This window comes from Cygnus atratus, chromosome 11, assembly GCF_013377495.2.
Source record: "Cygnus atratus isolate AKBS03 ecotype Queensland, Australia chromosome 11, CAtr_DNAZoo_HiC_assembly, whole genome shotgun sequence".
In the NCBI taxonomy this organism is placed as follows: domain Eukaryota; kingdom Metazoa; phylum Chordata; class Aves; order Anseriformes; family Anatidae; genus Cygnus; species Cygnus atratus.
Window position 1 is genome coordinate 20,260,700 of NC_066372.1, and position 22,502 is coordinate 20,283,201.

The 22,502-nt window shown below is 40.7% G+C and overlaps 1 protein-coding gene across 1 annotated transcript in view; it reads left to right on the plus strand.

Moving 5' to 3' along the window:
* The window catches only part of IQCH (IQ motif containing H), a 69,193-nt gene that overhangs the window by 44,793 nt on the left and 1,898 nt on the right, over positions 1-22,502 (plus strand). The window contains exons 15-19 of the mRNA XM_035569421.2: positions 1,923-2,043; positions 3,792-4,078; positions 14,843-15,010; positions 18,006-18,131; positions 19,506-19,567. Of these exons, the coding sequence (XP_035425314.2) occupies positions 1,923-2,043; positions 3,792-4,078; positions 14,843-15,010; positions 18,006-18,131; positions 19,506-19,567 (764 nt within the window). The remainder of the gene's footprint in view (positions 1-1,922; positions 2,044-3,791; positions 4,079-14,842; positions 15,011-18,005; positions 18,132-19,505; positions 19,568-22,502) is intronic.

Genomic DNA, 22,502 nt, shown 5'->3' on the forward strand with positions numbered 1-22,502 from the left:
TTTTTTCCCCCTGTAATTCATCAAAAGCTTTCAGGCGACCATGGCATACCTCTTCTTTTGTTTGTTTGTTTTTAGATTTCTGTTTAAATTGCTCAATGCAATTAGATCTCAGGGATGAGACTCGGTGTGACAGAGGTATTGCTGAATGCACTGACAGGTGCAAACTGATTTGTAGGTCAGCAGCTCCATGACATTCATCATGGCTCAGATTCTCTCTCCAAAGCTCTTATTTATTTTCATTGTGTAACAAACCACCTGATCTTGTGACTTCTTGGCTTAGCAATATTTCAACACAAATACAAACCAAGACAAGGCCAACTGATATTTGCTCACTTTTCTGTTGTTTTAGTCAGCTGAGCTATCAAAACCCAAAATTGCTAGTTACAGATTTGTTTTGGAAGGAAGCTATCAGGTAGGACCCAACTCTGGGTAAATTCTGAACCTGAATCTTGCTTTTTATATAGTCCTTTGTTTTTGCCATAAGGTTAAGTTTATGTTTTGCAGGATGTTGATACGCTGACTCAAACCATTTTTAAACATTTTTTTTCTGAGATGTTTAAAGTCAACAACATACTTTTCTCCTTATATGACAGGAGCTCACGTAGCCTAGATCACTGTCATACCTAAGCACCTCAATATTTTCATGCATTTTTTCCTCAATTCCACATGATCTAGGTAGGGCACAGCAATTATCCCCCTTTTGTGGCTGGACAGCTGAGGCACAGAAAGAAAGTCACTTTTCCAAAGTCTCACCGGGCTGATCACATAGAGGAACAAGATGTACCTAGGTCTCCCATATGTGGAGTTGACACCCCAATTATTGGCCCATGGTCCTTCTCATTTTACTAGGTAAATCACAGTACGCTGATTTTGAATTTGTATTTTTGGTTACGTTACATCATGTTTTTCATGACAAAACCCATCTCTTCAAATTCACTTATCTGGAAAAATAGATTTATTTTTTTTCTTATTCTAGATGTTAGCCATAAGGTTTTATCGTGTTCCTCCAGAGCTCCCAATAATATGATTGTGGCTTAGGACATTGCCAAGATCAGTGGACAGTTGGTCATCTTCTGAAGCACTGGATGCTGGAGGGAGAGAATGTAAAACAGAAGCAAAGAGACCCAGGGGAAGCAGGAGAATGCTTATGAAGCAGCAAGGAAAGGAGCCTGAAGCAATAGAGTCAGGGTCCTTGCACTTTATATGATCGTGTACTTCTGGGACATTTTTGAACAGTAAAAGCAATGCAGTTAGTTTCTGTATTTAATGGGGTTGTTTTGTGTGTGTAATAATATAGTAAAGAACTTGAAACTAGGAAAAAGCTTGTTTATCTCCTATAATACAACTAATCAAATTCTACCAAAGATAGAGGCACTAATACACTTCTGAATTTGTTACAGACTGGGGAGTGCAATAAGAATGTCTCCCATTTTAAAAACACTTGTGGTTGATTATTCCTCTACTCCCCCCCCCTTTTTTTGTGTGACTAGAGGCTGTTTGTGTTATATAACAGCTCAAACATAGAGTCCATAAAAGTATTTCTGGTATATGTGACTATTTCAATATGCTCAGATTCAAAATATAAACAATGTAGAAGTTATTGACTGCTGGTATTGATCACTAAGCAGTTACCAAGTGCTTAGCATTTTCAGTTGCCAGATCAAATTATTGATATAAATTATAATGAAATAGATGCTGTACTGAAGGTGGGGGGTGGAATTGTCTTTCAGAGAAGGAAAATTTTCAATAGGAGGGAAGAGTAGTAAGTAGAAAAATTAAAAAAGGCTTCCTGACTGTGGGTAAACAGTAACCACATTTTTTTTTTTTTTTGCCTGTTGGAGGCCTGGTTTTTAATCACCCCACAAGCAGTTTTCATTTCTGTAGTAAAATTGCTTGTGGTTCTATTTAATTTGTTTCTGCAGGAGCCAGCTTTGGTGAAGATCTCCCAGGAGCTGCCGGGCCTTTTAGCACAGCACGTACAGCCAGTCAATGAGAAACGATTCCCTACATGGGAAAAATTCCTCCAAACATTTCTTAGTCAAGGTAAATAAGACTGCAAAGTCGCTGTTAAATGTTATAAGGAGTAATTATACCATATTGTATGCCATATTCTTGTTAATCTTGGGCCCATTTAAATATTTATCTCCTTTTATTTCTCCATTATGCTTCAAATGTTCATTTACGAATGAATTATAGGCAGCTATTCTATCATTCATATATCCTATCCAAGCATTTAACCTATATTAATTCTGGTTTATCCTTGTTATATAATTCTAACTCAATAAGCACCAACTCCTTAATCCCGGGTTTCTGTACTGGAGGCTGTCACATTTGGCAAAGAACTTCTTTAGAGGATGTTAACATGTGAGTTTGCACACAGGTAAGTATAAGAATATTTCATCTTTGGCTGTTGGTGAGCAAACATCTGCGAGTCGGTTTTCTCTCCCATAAGACTAGGATGCAAGCTGTATGTAAACTCAGGGTGCTACATATATTGCATAAAGTCAGGCCTGGAGAAAAGCTGAGCTTTCCCCCCAGTTTTTGCTTTTCAAGCAGGTGGTATCACTGCTGAGGATCAGTAATGCAGTGCCTTATTGTCCTTTACAGTCCATTGTTACAGACGCCTAGTTAGACTGTTGCCATGCTCTTTCTTGCCCTCCAGCTAAAGGAACATTAATAAGTTCCAATCTGAGAGCTGGAAGTTTTGTTCTCTCACGGTGCTGAGAGCTCACCGGGGCTTCCTGCGTTAACTCCATCATGGCACCTGCATCAGAGCTGACCAGTATCCAGCTGGTGGGGAGCTCAGAAGAGAGCCCAGGTTTGTCCATAACAGGCAGTGCAGGTAAAACCATCTTCTAATCACTGCAAATCAGGGACTCTGTGAGGGGGCTTTCTCCAGATATGTTAACATCCTATATTTGTATGCCAGTTTTTAGATTGAAAAGATGCAGTGTTTGTGCTTGGGTAGTAAATTGCTGTGGTAACTCCATCCTGCTGTGCCACTGTTTCATATTGTATATAATGGATATCCATGTTTCATGCATCTCTTCACGTGTGGAAGAGATAATGGCGATTCAAAGCTTGGAACATATTTTTGGGAAAAACAATGCCATGTAACATACAGAGTACCAGTTTTCATTACATATTAATTTGTCCTAACTAAATGAGTTATGGCATTATATGCACTAAAAATACAAACCCAGAATGCTAAGCAAATTTCTTTGTGATTTTCCTATGGACAACCATGCTAGGAGTTGTCAGCTTTTCCAGCATTCCCATCTACATACCAAGTTCCGTGTGTGGGTGAATACCAAAAGGCAGACTACGTATCTCAGACCATTGTATGGATGGGAATCTCCAAGAGCAGCTCCCAGCAGGAGACACCACTCCCCGGAGGTCCCGACACTGCCGTTTCACTGCTGTTCTGGCCCCGGCATTTGGCTGTGCTGCAGGACAGTCCAGGGTTCATTCATATTACCCAAAAGCATACTCCTCCCGTCAGATGTGTGATATAGTTCAAGTTCAGAACTGCTTGCAAAGCATCTGCAGATCAAAAGCCACTGGTTGAACTGTTCGGTGCTATAGTAGCTGAGATCTCTTTCTTTTCTAAGAGATTCATGGGTCCTAGCTATGCTGCTCACATTACATTTATTTACTTGCGCTGTCTCCATAGCAGTCCTCCCTGCAATGTCTGAGCACAATAGGAGCTGGATGGTTTCATTCTGTGCACTCTGAAGAGCATCGTATGTGAATTTGATTACTAGCTTAACAGCTAATTCATTTCTTACTAGGTGGTGTGATAGAAGCCTTCCCGTTCTCAGAAAATGTCACAAACCTTACAGTGGATATGCTGATAGAGCCGACAGGCGAGATAACAATAGTGTCGTCTGGAGACCAGCTCCATGCTGATGGACCTTTGCGATCATCTGGCACTACCATTCCACAGTGTTCTGTTGATCCAGCAGTTCTTAATTCACTCTGCTTAAAAATTGGAGAAACCTGTAAATCGAAAGGAGTGCTTGGTTACTTCTCAGTTGATTTTGTGACTTTCAGTCATCCACAAACAATGGAGCAGCAGGTGAGTGGGGCAGATACATTACTTCATAACGTCCCTCTGAGATCAAGAAATGCCTGCTTTCCGACTTGACTCCAAACAATAGTCAGGAGAAAGCTTTGCCCTTTTAAACATTTTATTTCTCAGTGGTGAGGCCTGTGGAGGTACATAGACCATATGTGGTTATTTTAACAGTAACATAAAATTTAGACCTGATCTGCCAGGTGGACCTGAGGAACCTTCTACGTCAGCCTGAAGAGAAACAACTCAACAAAGCCTGAAGGGTTTCTTTCAAAGCCGAATGATAAGAAAATAATATTTGAATTTCTTCCACTGACTTTTTTTTTCCTAAAATAAGTGCATTCTGCATTAAGCTGGTAGTTACAGATGATGGTCTCATGGGTAAGACCACATGGTGCATTTTAGTTTCAAAATGTTCTGAATCTTTCGTGTTTTGCTCTGCAAAAAGTAATATATATAAAAAAAAAAGAGGGATTGTACTTTTTGAATTAACCAATGTCTCTATAACAATGCAGTTACAGTTTGAGGATGAATCTAAGAAAGAAGTGATATTGACAATTCTTATGCCAAATAGGATGGTAGTGGTGAATGGCTTGGTTTACAGTATAGTGGCTAATTTAAGTAGAGAACAGATAATGGGAAGCAGTCCAGTTACCATGTCTCAAAAAGTTACAGCCCTGGGTCAGGAGTTACTGTCTCTGAGCTGGTACAAGATAGCTGATAGATTCATACCTTGAATTTAAGTTCCCACGTGTGTCCTCCAGCTGAACTTACCTTGCAGCCTTTTCCATTGTAAGGTCACCAGTAAGGTCTCTTTCCTCTATCCAACTATCCTAGGAATCTCATGGGATATTAATATATAAGAGTTTTACCTTCTTGCGAGTTTGGTTGGTATTGGCCAATAAGGTTGAGTATTAAGTGTACAAACTTAAAGCATAATGCTAGAAAAAAATAAAGCAAATTCTGGGTGAAGAAGCAGAGCATTCAGGTAGTGGCCTTGTGTTTGAAGACTAAAGAAGATGAGTTATTTTTAAAAGAAAGTAAAATTGCTGTTGTTAGTGATGGATAGTGTCATTGAGCTTACTAGGTACAATCGTACAAATTCAAAATTAGTATTTGCATGCAGATGCCAATTCAAGATCTCAGCGTCAAGTCTCGATTACTTGTATTCCCAATATATTTCCCTGTTTTTTAGGTCTTTTGCCATTGCATGTGCACTCATCTACTTCTCTGAGCAAGTTTGTTGTTTTCTAGAATCCTCAGTTAGCAACCTCACTGTTTAAAGACTGTTTAACTGTAAAAGGGAACGTGCCTCTATTTAATGGGATAAGCTGGGATGGCTGGACTTTCAAAACATGGTGTGGCTACATGCACTTGAATCCGTTTGGGTGTCAGTTTCTCCTAGGCAGCTGAAAATCACAGCTTGTATGGTGTGAGAAAAGGCTCTAAACACAGGGCTTGTATTTAAAACCCAAGAGTTAGCATATGGTATCTATTGGCAAAAGCTGGCTCTTTGGCAGTGCTGTGATAATTGTATTCCATTTTAAGCACAGAGAAGGCTTAAAATCAGACTTTTGGTAACTGATACCACTGTAGGGTGGCTGTGGTAAACCAGAGAATCAGAATAAGGTTACCTTTGAAATACAGATCACAGTTACATTTGACTCCCAAAACGTATTTACACAAGCATTGCAATTAGAACTGTGGATAAGCCATATTGGACAACTTCCATGTAAAGTTGCTTTAAAAAGATTAAGGGATGACATTCTCACCCACTGAAGTCAATAGGAGTTTTGCCAATTGGTTCACTCAAGCCAGGAGTTCACCAAAATGTAGAAATGCTCCCTAAATTATTAAGGTTGTGACATTTCCTGGCATGAACAAGGACATATTAAATCAATCAGTGTTTCTTGTGGTCTCATTATTCCCGTTTGTTCTGTCTTGGTTTTCTTCCCGTGTTTCCAATTGATTCTACCTTAATATTTCCTGTTTGTCAGCATGTATGACAACTTTAACATTATTTAAGCACAGGTTTTTAAATTTAACTAGATATAGAGGCAATTAATGATGCCATCTGTCTTGTGAGAGAGAGATTACACAAAAGATTGTGCTCCTGAAAGCACTATTTTTTTGGCAAACAAGAAATCCTATTAGACTCTAAGAACATTTGCTCACTAATTTCAGAAGCGCCCGTTTTAATGCAGTAGCTGAAAGGCTCAGATACATTTCCCTGGAAGTATAGTATACTTAGGCATTCTTTCAGAGTTATATTTTATGGAAAATATCAACTGATACATGATATTTTCAGTAAAACTAAAAATTAAATATATCATTGAACATCTGTTACCAGTACAGTCTGAGTATTTAAATACTTAAAAATCCCTGAAACCTTCATAAAGTTACATGCAACATAAATACAACTCTTTAAGAAATGTGAAGGGCCAAATAAGTGAAAACATATTTCTGCCTTTGCGGACTGAGCAGGCACATGCAGCAGCACCTGTCCTCACACGTACGGACCCCGTGTGCTTGGGCAAAGGGGGCTCTGGAGCAGATACACATGTATTTGAGTTTCAGGCTCTCCATTCTGAAAGCCTTTAAAAATCTATATACCATGTTTATAGGCATAAAATTAAATTTGATATGAACAACAAGGTATTGCTTATATTTTTAAGACTGCTACTGTTAGAGAGTATGTTCCTTCAACATATTGTTTCCTTCTACGTGTTGTTGTGATATTGTGTCCCCGTGGAGCGATAGAAGCAAACAGACTCTGCATGATGGATAAGTAACAGTGCATGTCTGTCCTACAGGCAATTCCAAGGGAAAGCTGGAAGGAGTGTAGAAATGAGACAGTAATCCCTGTCTGGGTGAGGGTAGAGCTTTGTGTGTGTCACAGACACGGCAGTATCTTTACTCTCTTGCAGTTTTTGCTGTCTGTCTGACTAACAGGAGACAAGAGGGGTGCTGCCCAGCTCTTCCTTGGGTTATGACAGAACTGCAGGAGGTCGCAGTTTGCAACCACAGCACTGTAGGGCCTGTGGGAGGATCTAACCCCTGGCAGATAGTCTGCACACCCGCGCTGCAGTCTCCTGCACATTGCACTTCACTTGTAGCACGCCGTTGTTTGGGTTTTGTACAGCTAAAGCGTGAGGGGAGGGAGCTGAACTTCTCCATCATGGCGAGGCAGAGCCTGCTGCTGGTGGCATCGCCTCTCTGCTCTGTCTGCCCCAGAGCGCTCCGTGGGGGCGAGCAGGTGAAGGCATCCTCGGGACTACATGCTGGCTGCCACCGGCCTCCTGGCTGCGAGGGCCCGGCAGCAGTGCGAGGGGCTGAGAAAGCTGGGGCATGGTGAGCTGCTCCGCTCCCCTCCAGCATCCGCTTCCACCTCGGTTATCAGCATCTGCAGCTTGCTCCCTAGGGGAAGGCAGGTGGAGCCACGCCGTTCTCAGTGTCTTGGGGAGAAACACAGAGGAGAAACATTCGGTGCTTAACTCGGACTGAGTCGCTTCTGATTCCCGCTCAGTTCTCCAGAACTGATCTCTAAGAGCAAGGCCTTGACCCTTTGAAGTGAAGTCCTGCACAGTATTGACTGAATGCTTCTCAGATCCCATCTTGACAAGGAGTTGCACCTAGATAAGTCCATTTAATTGAGTGGGACTGCTTGAATGCATAAACTTACATCCATGGATTTGTGGACAGATAATTTGGAGAAGCGGGGTCATAAGTCACCTTTTTCATTGGTCTCATAGATTGCACAGCCCCACACCTTTTGCAGTGTTAGTGAGAGCGCTGGGTTAAGTTGTTTACCAGGGAAGAAAAGGATAATATCTTCTTGAATGCCCATGAAAGAGAAATCTTGGCACTACGAAGAGCTGGGGTGGCCCAGCTGGGTGTTCTCACCCCCATCCAGCCTGCTCAGTCCTGGCATAAAAGGGTCCTGAGGAGGCGTCAGGGCTGACGGCCTCAGCCCCGTGGGCAGGTCTGGGGTTGGGAAGAGGGAACTGGAGCAGACCTTACAGACCTCTCTTAGCCCATCGGTCAGCTCTGTCGCTATAATTTAGGTAATGCTTTGAGGGATGCTTTTGGTGGGATGCCTTCTTCTGTATTCACGTGTGCATCCTAAAATTATTCCCAGTGTTTCCCTACAGAATGTATCAGTGTTATTTTCAAACAAGAGCCACGGTTTTCTCATGAACCCTCTTCCAGTCCTGAATTCAGCAGGATAGAGTTTAGGGCCAGTTTCTGGGCCCTAAAATTGAAGTTTTCAGCCAGCACCAGACCATCCCAGCAGCTGCCACGAGATGGCAGCCGGTTAAGATCCTGTCTGTGATTGCAGCCGAAATAATCAATTCTGTTGTGAATTTTAAAAGTCATAAAAGAAGCTCTATTTTCAACACCCAAGTAGCATTAATATTTTACTAATTGACATTTTTACAGTGTCATTCAACCACTTCTTTAAAAATAGCAGGTGCGCTCTTTACAATAATGCAGACATCAATACTAGATGCAGATAAAACAATTATACTGGAGAAAGAAAAGCTATAATTTAGTAACTGTTTAAGAATTTATGTTTCCTTCCCTTCTCAAGTTTATGTTTTAAAGCTGAAGCATTTTTATGGTAGTAGTAAAGAATTACACTATAATTGTGACTCTGCTCACTTGAGATGTCTCTACCACGAAGCGAAGGCTCGTCAGCTGCGCATGCTTCAGGAGAGCGTCTCCTGGCAGCACTTGGCAGCCTGTGTAAAAGGGAGCAATTCCAGACTTGATCATATTTCCTTGGACAAATAGCCAGCAAGGCTTGTAGGATATATTTCTAACTGGTTTTTATCCAGTGGCAGGATTCTGGAAAGTCCTAATCTATGTTTTGGGATCTAAAATCTTACCTAGCGCCTCTACTTTTCCTTTTTGAGTCTAAGTCAGTATAAAAACACAGATCTGATTACCTTTGAACTTTCATTTGTTGTTTGAAAATCAAATATCAGTTCTAGACTTCACAAGCGGGCTCTGTTCCAGTTTGATTTCTGAACACATAAGTGTCCTGAAAATCCCAAAGTCTCAGGTTAAAATCGTGTATGTTATGCTGTTTGCCATGCAGTCATGTAAGGATGTGATGTTAAATACCTGTGATTGCATAAATGCACGTAGTGTATATCCTCAGATAATGAGGATGGACTGAAGTATTAGCTATTTGTTAATTTTTATGATTCTATCACTCTTTTAGCTTTACTTAAACTTGAACTTTGCACAGGCCTGCTTCTGATGGCTTCTGATTTACTGGAGGAAATGATAATTCAGCTGGTTATTAATTGCCTGACCTCTACAGACGTTGCTTTATAAACTGTGGAAATATATTCATTAAAACACACACACACACACAAAGCCCCAGCTCAGACTTTCAAGGCATTCTAGAAGCGTTTGGCACTCGTTTTATATAACTTTGAAGGAAAACTTGTTGCAGTCCAGAAGATGGTATTAGAGTTGAACCTAAACAAACTTTCTAGCCTGTTCAGAGAACAGCCTAAACTAAGAAGCAAGTCTGCTATGTCTTCTGTTCTGCCTGTGCTAGCTCTGTGGAGCTGTTGGACTGCTTTAAAGACTAAATGCCACAAAGGCGGAGATGGGTTGATGTTTCTAAGAAATGGTTTTTGTGGTTTTTTTTTGCTTGTTTGTTTTTTTGATAGGCTGCAGTAACAGCTACTACTCTAAGTTCTGAGACAAAGTGAAAAGCCTTTAATAGATTTCAGTAGGCTCACATCCCTATGAGTAGATTTTTTAGTTGTCTGCTGGAAATGTCACGTCCTGCTTGTTTCACAGCTCCATCAGTGCTGAGCTGAGAGGATAGCCCTCCCTTTGATACTGAAACCCTGCTGGAAAACATTTTTCCTTGCTCTGCTGTAAGCCTACGGAGTGGTAGAAACTACATCAAGATCTGTTCTTCACTTCTGTTATCTGATGCTGTGTAGTTTTTTCTGCAGACCTCATGTAGTTTCACTCTTACCTTTCCTTCCCTGACATTTGTATCAACTGTTTTTCCTTTTCAGCTGTTTTAACATTTCACTGTTTGCACAGACATTAATAGCCTGCCTGAGCTCCTTCTCCCAGTTGTGAGTGGTCAGGAACGATGAGTGCCCTTTCCTTTGCCATGTACAATCTAGTGCTACAAAGCATGCAGGGAACCAGTGAACACACGGGCGAAGCCTTCAATCCGATACCAGTGATGGTGGGGAGCAGTGCTGGAGGTCTGTAAATGGTACTCCTTCCTCCTCACCCAGTGCTCTGCCTCTGAGCTGCGGGAGGAGCCAGCTGTGGCATCAGCTCTGCTACGAAAGTCTCCTGCGTCCTTCACAGAGCCTATTCTTTCAGCTGAGGAGTCGTTTCTCTTTTTGGGGTGATCGGTGCCACCGTTATTAATGCTGCTTTCTTCTCCACCATGCTTCTTTTCTGTGCCTACCTCTTTGCTCACACCCTGCGTGATGCTTCATTAAGCCTGGCCAGCGGCATCAGGACTGCAGAACTGGAAGGAGCAGCCAAGCTGAGAGCTTCCCATGCTCTGACATTGTAGTATGGCAAAAGAAGCAGAAGAAAGAGCAATAGGTATGTTTAAGTTATATTGCCCGAGTTGCTTATGTATATATGATGTGAAACTCTACTCCATTCTTACTCTAACCTTAGATGTTTTTCTCACTTTATGCTCTTCTCCATGTCTGCAGTTGATGGCAGCTCCAGCTGTACTGATTTAGCTTAGTCTCTGCATGTAAAACAACACTTGCAAAGCAGTGGAAATATGTGAGTTTGGCATGAGTCTGGTAACTTCTCCACAGAAAATGAGAAGTCATCAACTATTGAGCCCACCTAATTAGAATTCTTTAGATGCAGATATAAAGGATTCTGGTGCTTTTTTCTTTGTTTATTACAATTAATTTTAGGTCATTACACTCAGGGGACACCTGCTAACTTTGATATGGTCAACATGTGTTTAGTATGATATAATGAGCTACCCCTTTCCATTTTGGAATATATATTGATATATTATTGGTGAAAGGTGCCAGACTGATAAAGCCAGCAAACAGATGTCCACTGCCTAGTTCCAGAATAAGAGCACTATAAGCAGCTGCATAGCAATTGTCTTCACACGGCTCCACCAGCCAAACTCAGGCCTGCTGAACTTCCATCCTTGCTTGAGACTACAGGAAATGTTGCTTGATGTTGATTGGTACAATTTGCAAAGAACACTTATGACCTTCAGAAACTGAATGGGACTTGGAAATTGTTCCACTGAAGAATTCAGTCAGCTAGCTACTAATGATCTGGCCTGCATTTGTACTAATAAAATGGGGAAAAAATTATCCTGTTCGTATCCCACGAACATAAAGTTGCCCAGGCCCTGTGCCTTTCCTGTTTCTGTACCAGTACAAAGGGAATTTAAAGGTTATTTCTGGATTTCCATGGCAAAAGGGAATCCCCTGCTAGGTTAAAGCTGGAATCTCATGCCATCTGATCCTTCTTCTTTCTCCCCACTTTAGTGATGGTCTGGGACATATCCAGGGCAGAAAGGGACATGGCTCCAGTGTAGTGTTCTGCAATACTCCCGAGCCAGCAAAAGCATCCTTGGGGGTGATCCCAGCTGGCACACGTTAATGACCATTTGGCTGCTTCAACTTGCGGTAGGGGTGGTTCAGCCTCCGGCTCCGGCCCAGAATGCGAGGAGGCGGACAGGTGGCTTGCAGCCATGTTTGCCTTCCTCCCCTTTGTGCTCGGGGCTGGGGAGACCCACACCCAGTATTTAAAAAAGCCAAAACCACGGTGAATTTACCAGTGTAGAATGTAACTGTGACTGATGTTTAAGTAGGTATTAATGAAGAGAGTAGCAGGCAGGATAGGGGAGGGCACCTTCCTTTTTTACACAGTAGGGCCATCAGACCCCCCTGCTGATGTGAGCCATTAGTTTTGTAGGCAGTGGTACAAGACTGAGATGATGAAGCCATGTCCAAAGCAACTAACTGGTGCACTCTGAAAGTGAACAGAAACTCCTCAAACTGGAATTTGGCCATTCTTATAATTTGCAGCCTGAAATATACCATGCTAAGAGGTTTTTCTCCTCTTGTGTGCTATAGCCCCTTCCTTGGGCAGGGGTGATGCTGGAGCTATGTCCCTGTGGAGGGGGCATCCTGTAGGGCTCCCTGTGCCTTCTTGGGGACTAGGAAGGTGCAGTCGGGCGTTAGAGCCAAGTTGGCATGCTGGGTTTTTGTTCAGGTTAAGTGAAATGTATCACACAAGTAATTAATGGGACTCTTCTCTAGATCTGAAATTAAAGCAATGCCATTGACTTTAATTTTAGTTAGTGACAATATGCGACGTGTTGAGTAACTTTTGCAAAATATATGTGCTATCCCACGTTCTGTGTGGTTTATCTGTGTCTCTATCAGGGTGTAATGAATTTGGTTTGTGATAATGACTATTTATGTTTGCCAGGCTGCATTTTCTAATTCTTTATCTGCTGTTAAATGCCAGCCCATTCTCTACACATTGCCAGAACACAAGCCTTCCACTTACAGTGCAGATACACTACTGTCACACTACATCTTTGGTTAGCTTTCATGGGTTTTGCATCTCAGCCACTTTGTGGTCCACTTGCAGCCTAACTTGCCTTCTGCTCCTCTGCTCGTGCAGCAACAAAGCTCCCAGATAGTGTGAGTATTGACTTTGAGGCTAGAGCAATGCAGATGTAGTATCAGGGTCTGGAGTAAGAGTGACCAGTTCATTTTTCCCTGAGTTGGTGAACAGTCCTTGGATGTCCAGGCTTTTCAGTTGTCCCTACTCTTCTCACATAGCCTGGCCATCTCTTTCTGGGGGAAAAGCTTTGACTGAGAATCCAAAATACAGCTCAGACAAGGTTTAAGGCACATTTTGCTGTTACTGATCTGTTGATAATATTTATGGAAATTAATGTAGCACTTTTACTGCATTCATGGTTTAAAATTACTACTTAGTTATTGGAAAGGTTGGCACATACTGGAAAAGTACAAATTGATATGAAAGTTCCTTCCTGTCTTGCAGAAGTGATGATAAAGAATAAATTATTGAAGAAAATTAAGCATTGTAATTGGGGAACATTCCCTATTACTAAGTAAAGCCAGCTATTTGCATCCAATTTGCATTTTATACCATGCAGCAGGAAATATTTAAGTTGACAAATAGGATATTTAATACAGCAACAGATACTTGGCAGTTAGTTATTAACAACTGTTACTGATGTGATTTATTCACCATTATAAAAAGGGCATTACTATGTGAATATGATTCAGAAATTAACTCCAGTTTACCAAGAGGCCTTGACTGCCTGACCTCTTAATATCCTTATAATGATGCCATTTAACATTCAAAGGCTTATTCAAGTCATTCACTGCTAGATTTGTTTTAAAGGGGTTCACTGTAGGGCAGATATTTGCGTGCGTTAACATTTCTCGTTGGTGTAGTAGGCACAAGCATTTTTTAAAAGGGAAAAACTCATGGGTAAAACCATGCTCGGGTTGTTGGGGGCGAAGGAGCCTTGCAGGAGCAATCCATGGTGCTTCCTTCTGCTACGCCCTCGGTGTGGACTGGCTCCACAAATCTTGCATGAATTCCACAGGCTTTAATGCTTTGAAATCCTCTGGAGAATATGAGATGGAGGATATGAGACTTTATCCTATGGAGGATATGAGAGCTTTATCATTGCCTGCATGTGAGTGCGATGAGCATCCCTTCCACCTGGCCATACTACCCACAGGGGAGCACGCTACCCCCCTGCAAGGGGCTTCTTTGCTGCCTCTGTGCTCAGTGAAGCTGCAGGAGGCACAGTGCTTCCCTATCTCACTGCAATGAGGATTCGACCCATCAAGTGGTGGTTATATCGCAGGTTCTTGGGCTGATTGTTGTTGTTAGTACTGGGCTCGTGGGATTTCACAGACTCGGTGCAGCAAAGAGAACCACGGAACGGCTGAGGCTGGAGGCACCTCTGGGTCCACCTGGTGCCCAAGCAGGGCCACCCAGAGAGGTTGCCCAGGACCACGTCCAGGCAGCTTGTGAAGATCTCCAAGGAGGAGACTCCACAACTTCTCTGTTGTACGTGATAGCACGTAGTAAGACAGGATGGATGTGCCATGTTTGGGGTAGCAGCTGTAGGTCCAGGCATCGTTTAGATTTCTGCTTTTGCACAGACTTCCTGGGTATAACTGGACTGGCTCCACATGGTGCTTTAACTCCCCCTGAGCAAAGTTGGGTTTCAAGCCTCAGCCCCTGGGGAGCTGGGCACAAACATCCTGCCTGTATTCATCTGCACTGGCAAATGCCGAGCGTGCCCAGAAGCCCAAGAGGCTGAGGAATGCAGCTGCTCATGCACTGGAGGCTGGCCGTGACTTTAGCTGCAAGGCCAGCCTCAAGGCTGCCCCTGCACCTTGAAGTAGACCTGCCACCCATGGCTGGGTTCCCTGGCTGGAGAATAACAGAATCACAGAATTATCCATTTACTTTTTCTAATTCTTGCTAAAATCTTGGTAGTACAGGTGGCTGTTTTCTCTTTAGCCTTTCAGTTTTCACTGAGAATTTATTTTTTGAAATGACTTAGGAATTGTGATTGTTCCAGTTTGGAAGTGATGCCCCAACACAAGGAAACCATAAGTATGCATTATCAGCATGCACAAAAATTAAGGCATAGATGACAATTGCTGGGTTTCACCTTTCTTGTTCTGTTTCTTAATGCACCTGTTTGTGTTTGATTAGGTATGGGCAACAGACCTTGACCTTTGCTATAGTGACCAGCTGGCCTTGACTCAGCTCATGTTGTATGTGACAGATGGAAACCTGGATTGTCGCTCTAGCCTCTTTGAAGTACCTCTTGGATCAAAGAAAATGAAAAGCCAATGTACTCAGCATAAGGAGACAAAAACTGTAAGCAGTGATTTGTTTACAAATAAAATTATTAATATAAATTACTGCAAAGTTAAAATCTGTCCTAGATCACTTCTCTGAAGGAACTCAATAACAAAATTGCTACTTTTAGATTTTAGAAGGTTAATAAAGTAAACAGGATACTATCACATTAGAAATTAAAAGAAAGGTTCTGGATGTTTAGGGGTACCTGATTATTTATCCCTTTTTTATCAAACATTGAATTGTGGTAGCAACTAACTTCTAAATACTTTACATAGCTTTCAAGTTATAAAAAATTCTCTGTTGGTTAAACGTTGCAAGAAAAGGAAAGAGGTGAAAGCACTGCTCTGACTATGGGAGTTACTTAAAAGCAGTCAAGCAGAAATATGAGCCTTCAGCTCATGAGCTCTGATTGGGAGTCAGAAGTGAGAGCACTGAAGTTCTGTCCCAGCTTTGTGCCTTTGTGCACAAAGCTGAAGGTGAAACAATCAGGGCTATAACCGCAGAAGGATCTGAACACATAAATCCCTCCCAGCTCTCACTTGAGTTAAACCCAGATGTTCGTTCTCAGAACCTTCATTCAGTTCTGCTTAGCGCTGGAGCCATCTAACTGTTCGGTGTTAATAATCAGTATTAATATTCAGAATTAATTATGGACACAGCCATTTGAACAGGGAGGAAAAACTCATAGTGCCCTAACTGAGGTGAGTTCCCTAAGCAGGATTATGCAGCCATAGTCCCTGTTGCTTGCTCTCTCTGGACCAGAGTTAAGAAGCCCAAGGGAGGCGTCTGTTTGCACTGCAAGGCAAGAGAGCTAGGCCCTGAAGTCTCCCCTGCTTGATCTTACTGCCCTCTGTTGAGAGGTGAGATTCACCCGCGCTCACTGCCACGTGTTGTGCGCTTGGGGCTCTCCATGGGTACTGCACACATGAATTTAAAAAAGATGGTATTTGTGTATTGCTCTGAAATCCATATAAACACACTGTCACAGAAGCATGGCTAACGTATGACTCTTGCTTGGTGATCTGTTATATTAGTTTTGTTATTGGTGCAGGACTTAATATGGCTTCTCAACCTACACTGTCCCTCTTAAAGGGAAAAAAGGCTTTAGAAAAGTCAGAGAATAAGAAACACACGTATATGTACATAGATATATATATATATGTAAGACAGATGCTGGTTTCACACATCCTGACTGAAGAGTCCCAACTCCCTTTTTTCGTACAAAGAGCAGGAATGTAGCACCACTCCAAAAATGTCGTGGAGCTGCAATTCAGAGGTTAATGAGCTCTTGATCTATTGTTCTTGTCAAGCAACCACTTTTAGTTGGAGAGAAGTAAATTAGATATGATTAGTCCCAGTAGTACAAGTTTTAGAAATGAAAAGTAATCAAGTAGCAACTTTTTTTAATTAAAATTCTGTCAGAATTAACATAAATTGTCACCGTATCCTTTATTTTTCTTCTTTCTTTAATTCTGAGGTTTTTATCTCCTTAAGAGTTAACTACAAAGATACTGTTCTGTCTGGAAAGTATCTTTAGGGAAAAAAACAAACAAACCAAGAGACAAATGCTTTTACAGCACATGATCTGTAATGAATGATTAAGTAAAACACTTTGTGTAAAATTATGATGTTAATAATGATTCTGTCCCTTTTAATTTATTATATATTCTCAATCCTAGTAGGTTTGATTTTGATAAAATGGAGCAGCAACTCAGTTTGTGTGTTGATTTTATTTTTAGAAATCCTTCTTTGAAAGAACAAATTTCCTAGATACTGCTGCTACTGTAATTATGTACAAAACCAATCACTCATTATAGTTAGGATACATTATCTTCTAGACAGATGAGGCTAAATAAGCAACACATTAATAATTCATACGGCAGTTCATTATGCATGTGTATGCATGCTTTGTAGCTGAAATAAGCACCTCATCAACCTGATGCCAACCCTTAAACAATAGTTCTGTGTTATTGCAGCCACATTCAAGTTTACGCTTGTTAAACTGCTACTTGGATTATTTTATCAAGCATTCATTTATTTGTGGTCCCCTACTGCAGAGAACAGATTTTGGAAGCTCCTTTTTTAAGTTAATGACTTGAGCAATGGGTGTTATTAATTCTCAGAATATTATAAACATGATTAATTTTCAGGCAGAGATGTATTATATAAGGATTTCAACTATGTCAACTTAAATGAGTCAATGTCAAAACAAATATCATTTTAGAAAAAATACTGTAAATTACATGCTTCAATGTGCAGTATCCCCACTCTGAACAAACAGTCCAGTATTTAAAAGATCACAGGAAAGGCTCGTTTTAGGAGAACAGCTCTATTCAGTTCTGTGCAGTGCAACATCTCTATTATTTTGGGCATTGATAGAGTTTAAACTCAAATGTTGCGCTGAAATTTATCCATAGCATGCACTCTGCTGGTATCAGCTGAATAGCTCCTTGGAGGCACTGTCTATTCAAAGACTCACTGGAAAAATGATACTCACAGGAATTACATCCTCAGTCTTGGAGAAACCCACTTGAAATTTGGCTTTAGAAAAACTGTTGAAAACCTTTTATCCTTTGGCAGAAACTACATATTGTTCACCTTAGAATTTCTGCTACCGAGAAGAGCTGGCTCTAGAACAACATAGCGTTCTGCAGGGCAGGATGGATTCAGAGGGTCCTGACAATAGACACTTAGAACGATTTCACAGGGCTTAGCTGCCATTGAAGTTGTGAAAATGGCAAGATGTGGCTCATAAAGAGTAATTCTGTAGACTTCATCTATGATAAACAGTTTTATGCACGGTGTAAGGTAAGGATTTACTTTTGCTGCATAGAAATGCCTATGTTCAATGCATATTGCTATGAACAGGGAATCCTCCAAAAGGAGTCAATGGTCTTACTCCATGCTTACATGAATGCAACTGAGAAAAAACTGTTAATTTAGATAGAAAATTGTTAGTTTCTGTTATAAAATGTCATGAAAACAGAGAATCTTGTATTGTTTTCTTCAGCCTTCTCCAGGAAGCAACCGCTGTGCAGTAGCAAGCAGTCAGCTGAGGCACTCCAGTCTTTCCGTAATCTACTATAATGTTCTCCTCCAGATGTGTAAAGCTCACGGTGTTGGATTTGACCTCCAGGTATAAGCAGGAAAGATTAGAAAACGTGATGTTCGCTCTGCATAATTTTTGTATGTAAATTCTAATATGGTGAAACCACTTAGCACAATGTAAAGTTCAAGTGTACTGTTTAGCATAATACAACATTCAAGTGTTCTATTAGACTAAAAACAGAGCAAGGTGTTTGCTCTAGAGTTATACTCAAGAGGACTTGTAGGAGTAAATCAGAATTGAATTGATTTTAAATTGTTTTCATGATACTAATTAATGAACTCTAAATTGCATAAAAGTCTTCAGCAGTTCCTGTAAAAATTAGGCTAACATTATAACACTTAGCCTACTTTAGCTGGGATTTGAGTCTTGAAGAACTGCAGTACTGAGATACATCATCTGCTTTTTGGCTTCTGACTGGAAGCAGCCAAGGATGAAGAGCATTACCACGTTTTTTTTACACCACAGAGAGTGAGGCAGTGTCTCTCTTGGAGACTACAGAGAGAATGCTGTCCTGGCTGGTTTGTTTGGGTGGCTCTGTGGGTAAAAACTATTAAGGCTGTCAGACAGGAGCTGTGCTTGGACTTAGGACACTGCTAGCACAGAGTTTCATGAGAGCACTTGGCCATAATATGGCCATTTCACACATTTCTGTACCCATAATAATATAAAATGATAATATAAAATGCTTAAGGCTTATGAACAGAATTATACAAAGAAAATAATAAAACGTGAAAGGGTTTAGAAGATGTTACGAAAGACAGAACAGCAGATAGAGATTTCAGATCCTAAGGCACGGGGCTTCATTGGGAAATGCAGAGTTTTACACATTTTGTCAGTAAACCCTCCCCAGGGATGGCACCTGTTCATGAGACCACTCACAGCGCCATGTGCATCTAAAAATCCAACTGAGTTTTGCTGCGGACCACATTGTCACCAGTATGAGGCCCATGATGAACTAGAGCAGAGGTTAATGAAAGTTCATGTCCTGTTTGTATCTAAGGCAAAGTACAAACTTTAAGAACAGGAAAAGCTAAACATTTTCAATGTCTTTCAATTTAAGTTAGTGTAATGCTTTTAGAAGGTAACTTGTCTCTTGATAAAATAACTGTAAAGGGATAGTTTTTCAGGTACTTATGACCATCTGCTATTGCACTGAATCAAAAATATTTGCCATCAAATAGACTCTGATGAATGTAATCTATTTATATAAAGTTAATGTATTGTATTCTGTACAATATGTAGAGCAACAATCTTCTTTACTGAGCAGTAATCCATCACAAACAATTCCAAACTAGTCTTTCTTAGATATGACTATGAATTTACTGTCCCTGTACAATCTATTTATTATAATTATCACTATTTTAGGAATAATTAACACTGATTTGTCTTTCTATTTAACAGGAAAAACAGGGAACAGTTTTTATATTGTATGACGATCAGAAGCGATACAGATTGGGAATGATGTAAGTATACACTGCCAGTTACATAGGCTGATAAACAGTTGGGAACACAGTTGATCTGCAGAAAGTGGCACCACGGTGTATGCTGCCTTGGGCTCTAACAAAAGTGCAGAAAATGAACAATCTCAGCGTCACACACTCAACAAACAAGTTCAGTGACTGTCACCTACTGTTCGAGCAAGCATAGTGACTTTGCATAAGATTGTCCTTTTGAAAAGTTTTTGGGAGGCTTTAAGCATTTTGGTAATAAAAAAAATTAACGTACAGGACTCTGCTTAGATTAAAGTCTGACTGCACTGCAGACTGAAGGCATACAGCAATTAGCTTTAAGAGCTAGATTCACTGTCAATAGCAATGTAACTGTGAGAGTGCACACATTAGCACAGACATACTTTGCAGGCAACATCTTGAAAAACCTTACTGTACATGCTGCAACGGTCAGAATTTAATGCCTTTTATATTGCTCTTCACAAAGGGATCAACAGCAGTCAGAGAGACAACAGCAGGTCTGATAGTTTAGTGATACTTCAGACATATGAACCTCTCCTAAGAAGTCCAAGAAAGCATAATCTGCAAAAACTTCATATACACTGACTGAAAACCTCTCCTCAGAGAAAATTTATGTAAAGTTTACTGCCAAAATAGGATATAATGTCTGACAGGCTGAAATGGTCTGTTCTCAGTCTGCTCTCTATTCCTCTGATGCTGGTGCTATTTCATTAAAGACCTAGATAAGAAAATCAGCTTCCCTGAGTACTGGACGTCACTGCAAGTATTTTGGAGGGCAGGAAAAGAATTCAAAATTATTTTGACAAAATGAAGAAACAAACTGCAAAATAGAATCAAGTTCAATTGGAGTCAGGTACAAGAAGTTGCACTTAGCAGTAATGAAGATGAGGAACACTAGTTTTGCAGAAAAGGATCTGAGAGTTACAGAGGTCTACAAACTGTCCACAAATCAACAGTGTCATAATCTTATGGAAAAAAGGTTTAAAAAAAAAAAAAAAAAAGTACTTCCAATGTCTTCCAGGTAAACAACTCCTTTCATTTGGAGGGAGGTAATGAAACTGTTTTAGAGGTCTAGAAAGTATGAATTACAACAAAAGACTAAATGGAAAAGGAGGAGGCAGAAGCGATATCTGCTAAAAATATAAAAACTGAAGCCTCTGCAGGAAGGAAAAATCTGTTTTCCATGTATTTGCTAGTAAGACAAAGGAAATGGACTTACGTTCCAGCAAGAAAGGTTCAGTTTTAGCATAAGAAAAAATTTTGATAGTAACGAAAATGAAGCACTAATTAGATTTTTCAGTGAGGTCATCATTGATGGTGTTTAGTAATAGATGAGACAAACCTCTGTCAGAATGAAATAAGTAGCATTGATCCTGCCCTAGCACAGGGCATGGACTAAATGAATCCTAAAGATTGTTTCTAGGGCTCTGGTTCTTCCACCTGTACTGAGCTTCTTGTGGATGAGGCTGTGGGCAGTAAACAAGCCAACCAGATCTGTTTAAAGCTCAGATACTCCCATAGTATACTACACTTACCTTCAGTCACAATGTAGGCAGCCTGTATGATTGAGCTGTAAGATGAATTTGAAACAAAATCACTAAACAAGGACTTTTTAAATGGTTACTGTAGATATATTACAACTGATTTAGGTGTTTGAAAGTGTTCCATAAGCCACTAAACTCTCCTAACAGCTCACTGATGCTGCAAGGTAAGCTTTTTCCTTTTTTTGGACACCAACTATGAAGTCCTTCACACTCCTGTCCTTTCTTTTGCATTGTCTTTAGTATTTTTACACCTCTCTGGGAGCTGATTTAGCTCAATAACTCAGCAGAAAGCTGTCTTTCATTGGATCAGTTTTTTTGTGAGGCTAAAACAGAATGAGTCCATGGATGGGTATATACTGAATATGAGAGTTGTGCAAGATAGATGGGGAGAAACTGAAGAAAGAATCATTGGTAACTGGCCCTTTTTGGAGTCTGTGAACTACTGGATTGCCTTGTACCCATTGGTGTGATTTCACTTTAATTATCAGCTGTGTACCTTGGAAAATGAAGTCTGTATGTTAGAGATACTGCATCCTACCTAAATTCTTGCTAACTCCTTTAGATTGATACCTCAGAAGTTGCTCCCTTTGTAAAAAAATGTAACGGCACCTCCTGGATCGCCAGCTTGAATTGGCAGTTATTAATATTTTACTAGAATACTCTCATGTATTTCCCACACCATCTGATGCCAGATTTGTCTTCCATTAGCTTTCCAATGCAATTTAATGTGGAAATATTTTCCAAGATATAACAGTTCGAGGTTATAAAGTCACTGAAATACCTAAAATATCCATATCATCCATTTTACAACATTGGAGATATATTGTCACTTCTAGTCAGCAAATGAGGGACGTTGTCAGGGACTGTAGTGATAGGACGGGGTAATGGCTTTAAACTAAAAATGGGTAGATTTAGATGAGGTATAGGACAAAATCGAGGGTGGTGAGGAACTGGAACAGGTTGCCCAGAGAAGCTGTGGATGCCCCATCCCTGGAAGTGTTCAAGGCCAGGCTGGATGGGGGTTTGGAGCAACCTGGTATAATGGGTGGCATCCCTGCCCATGGCAGGGGGTTGGACTTAGGTGATCTTCAATGTCCCTTCCAACCCAAACTATTCTGATTCTATAACATTCTTCCTCAGCACAACATCCTGTTCCATAAGATAGTACGTATTGAGAGTCTGTATGTAGCACTGAGAAACCAAAGCCCCAAAAGATAAAATTTGTACTTCTAAGTAAGCTGCAACAACCTAACAAACACTGATGCTGCTGAAATTCCTATCAGATGTCTTTCACAAATTGTAGGCAGAAGTAACAGTTCTTTCAAAGTAATCCAGAGATTTAATGTGCTCTAGTGTCTCAGTCCTAACTCAATGGTAGTCTTTTA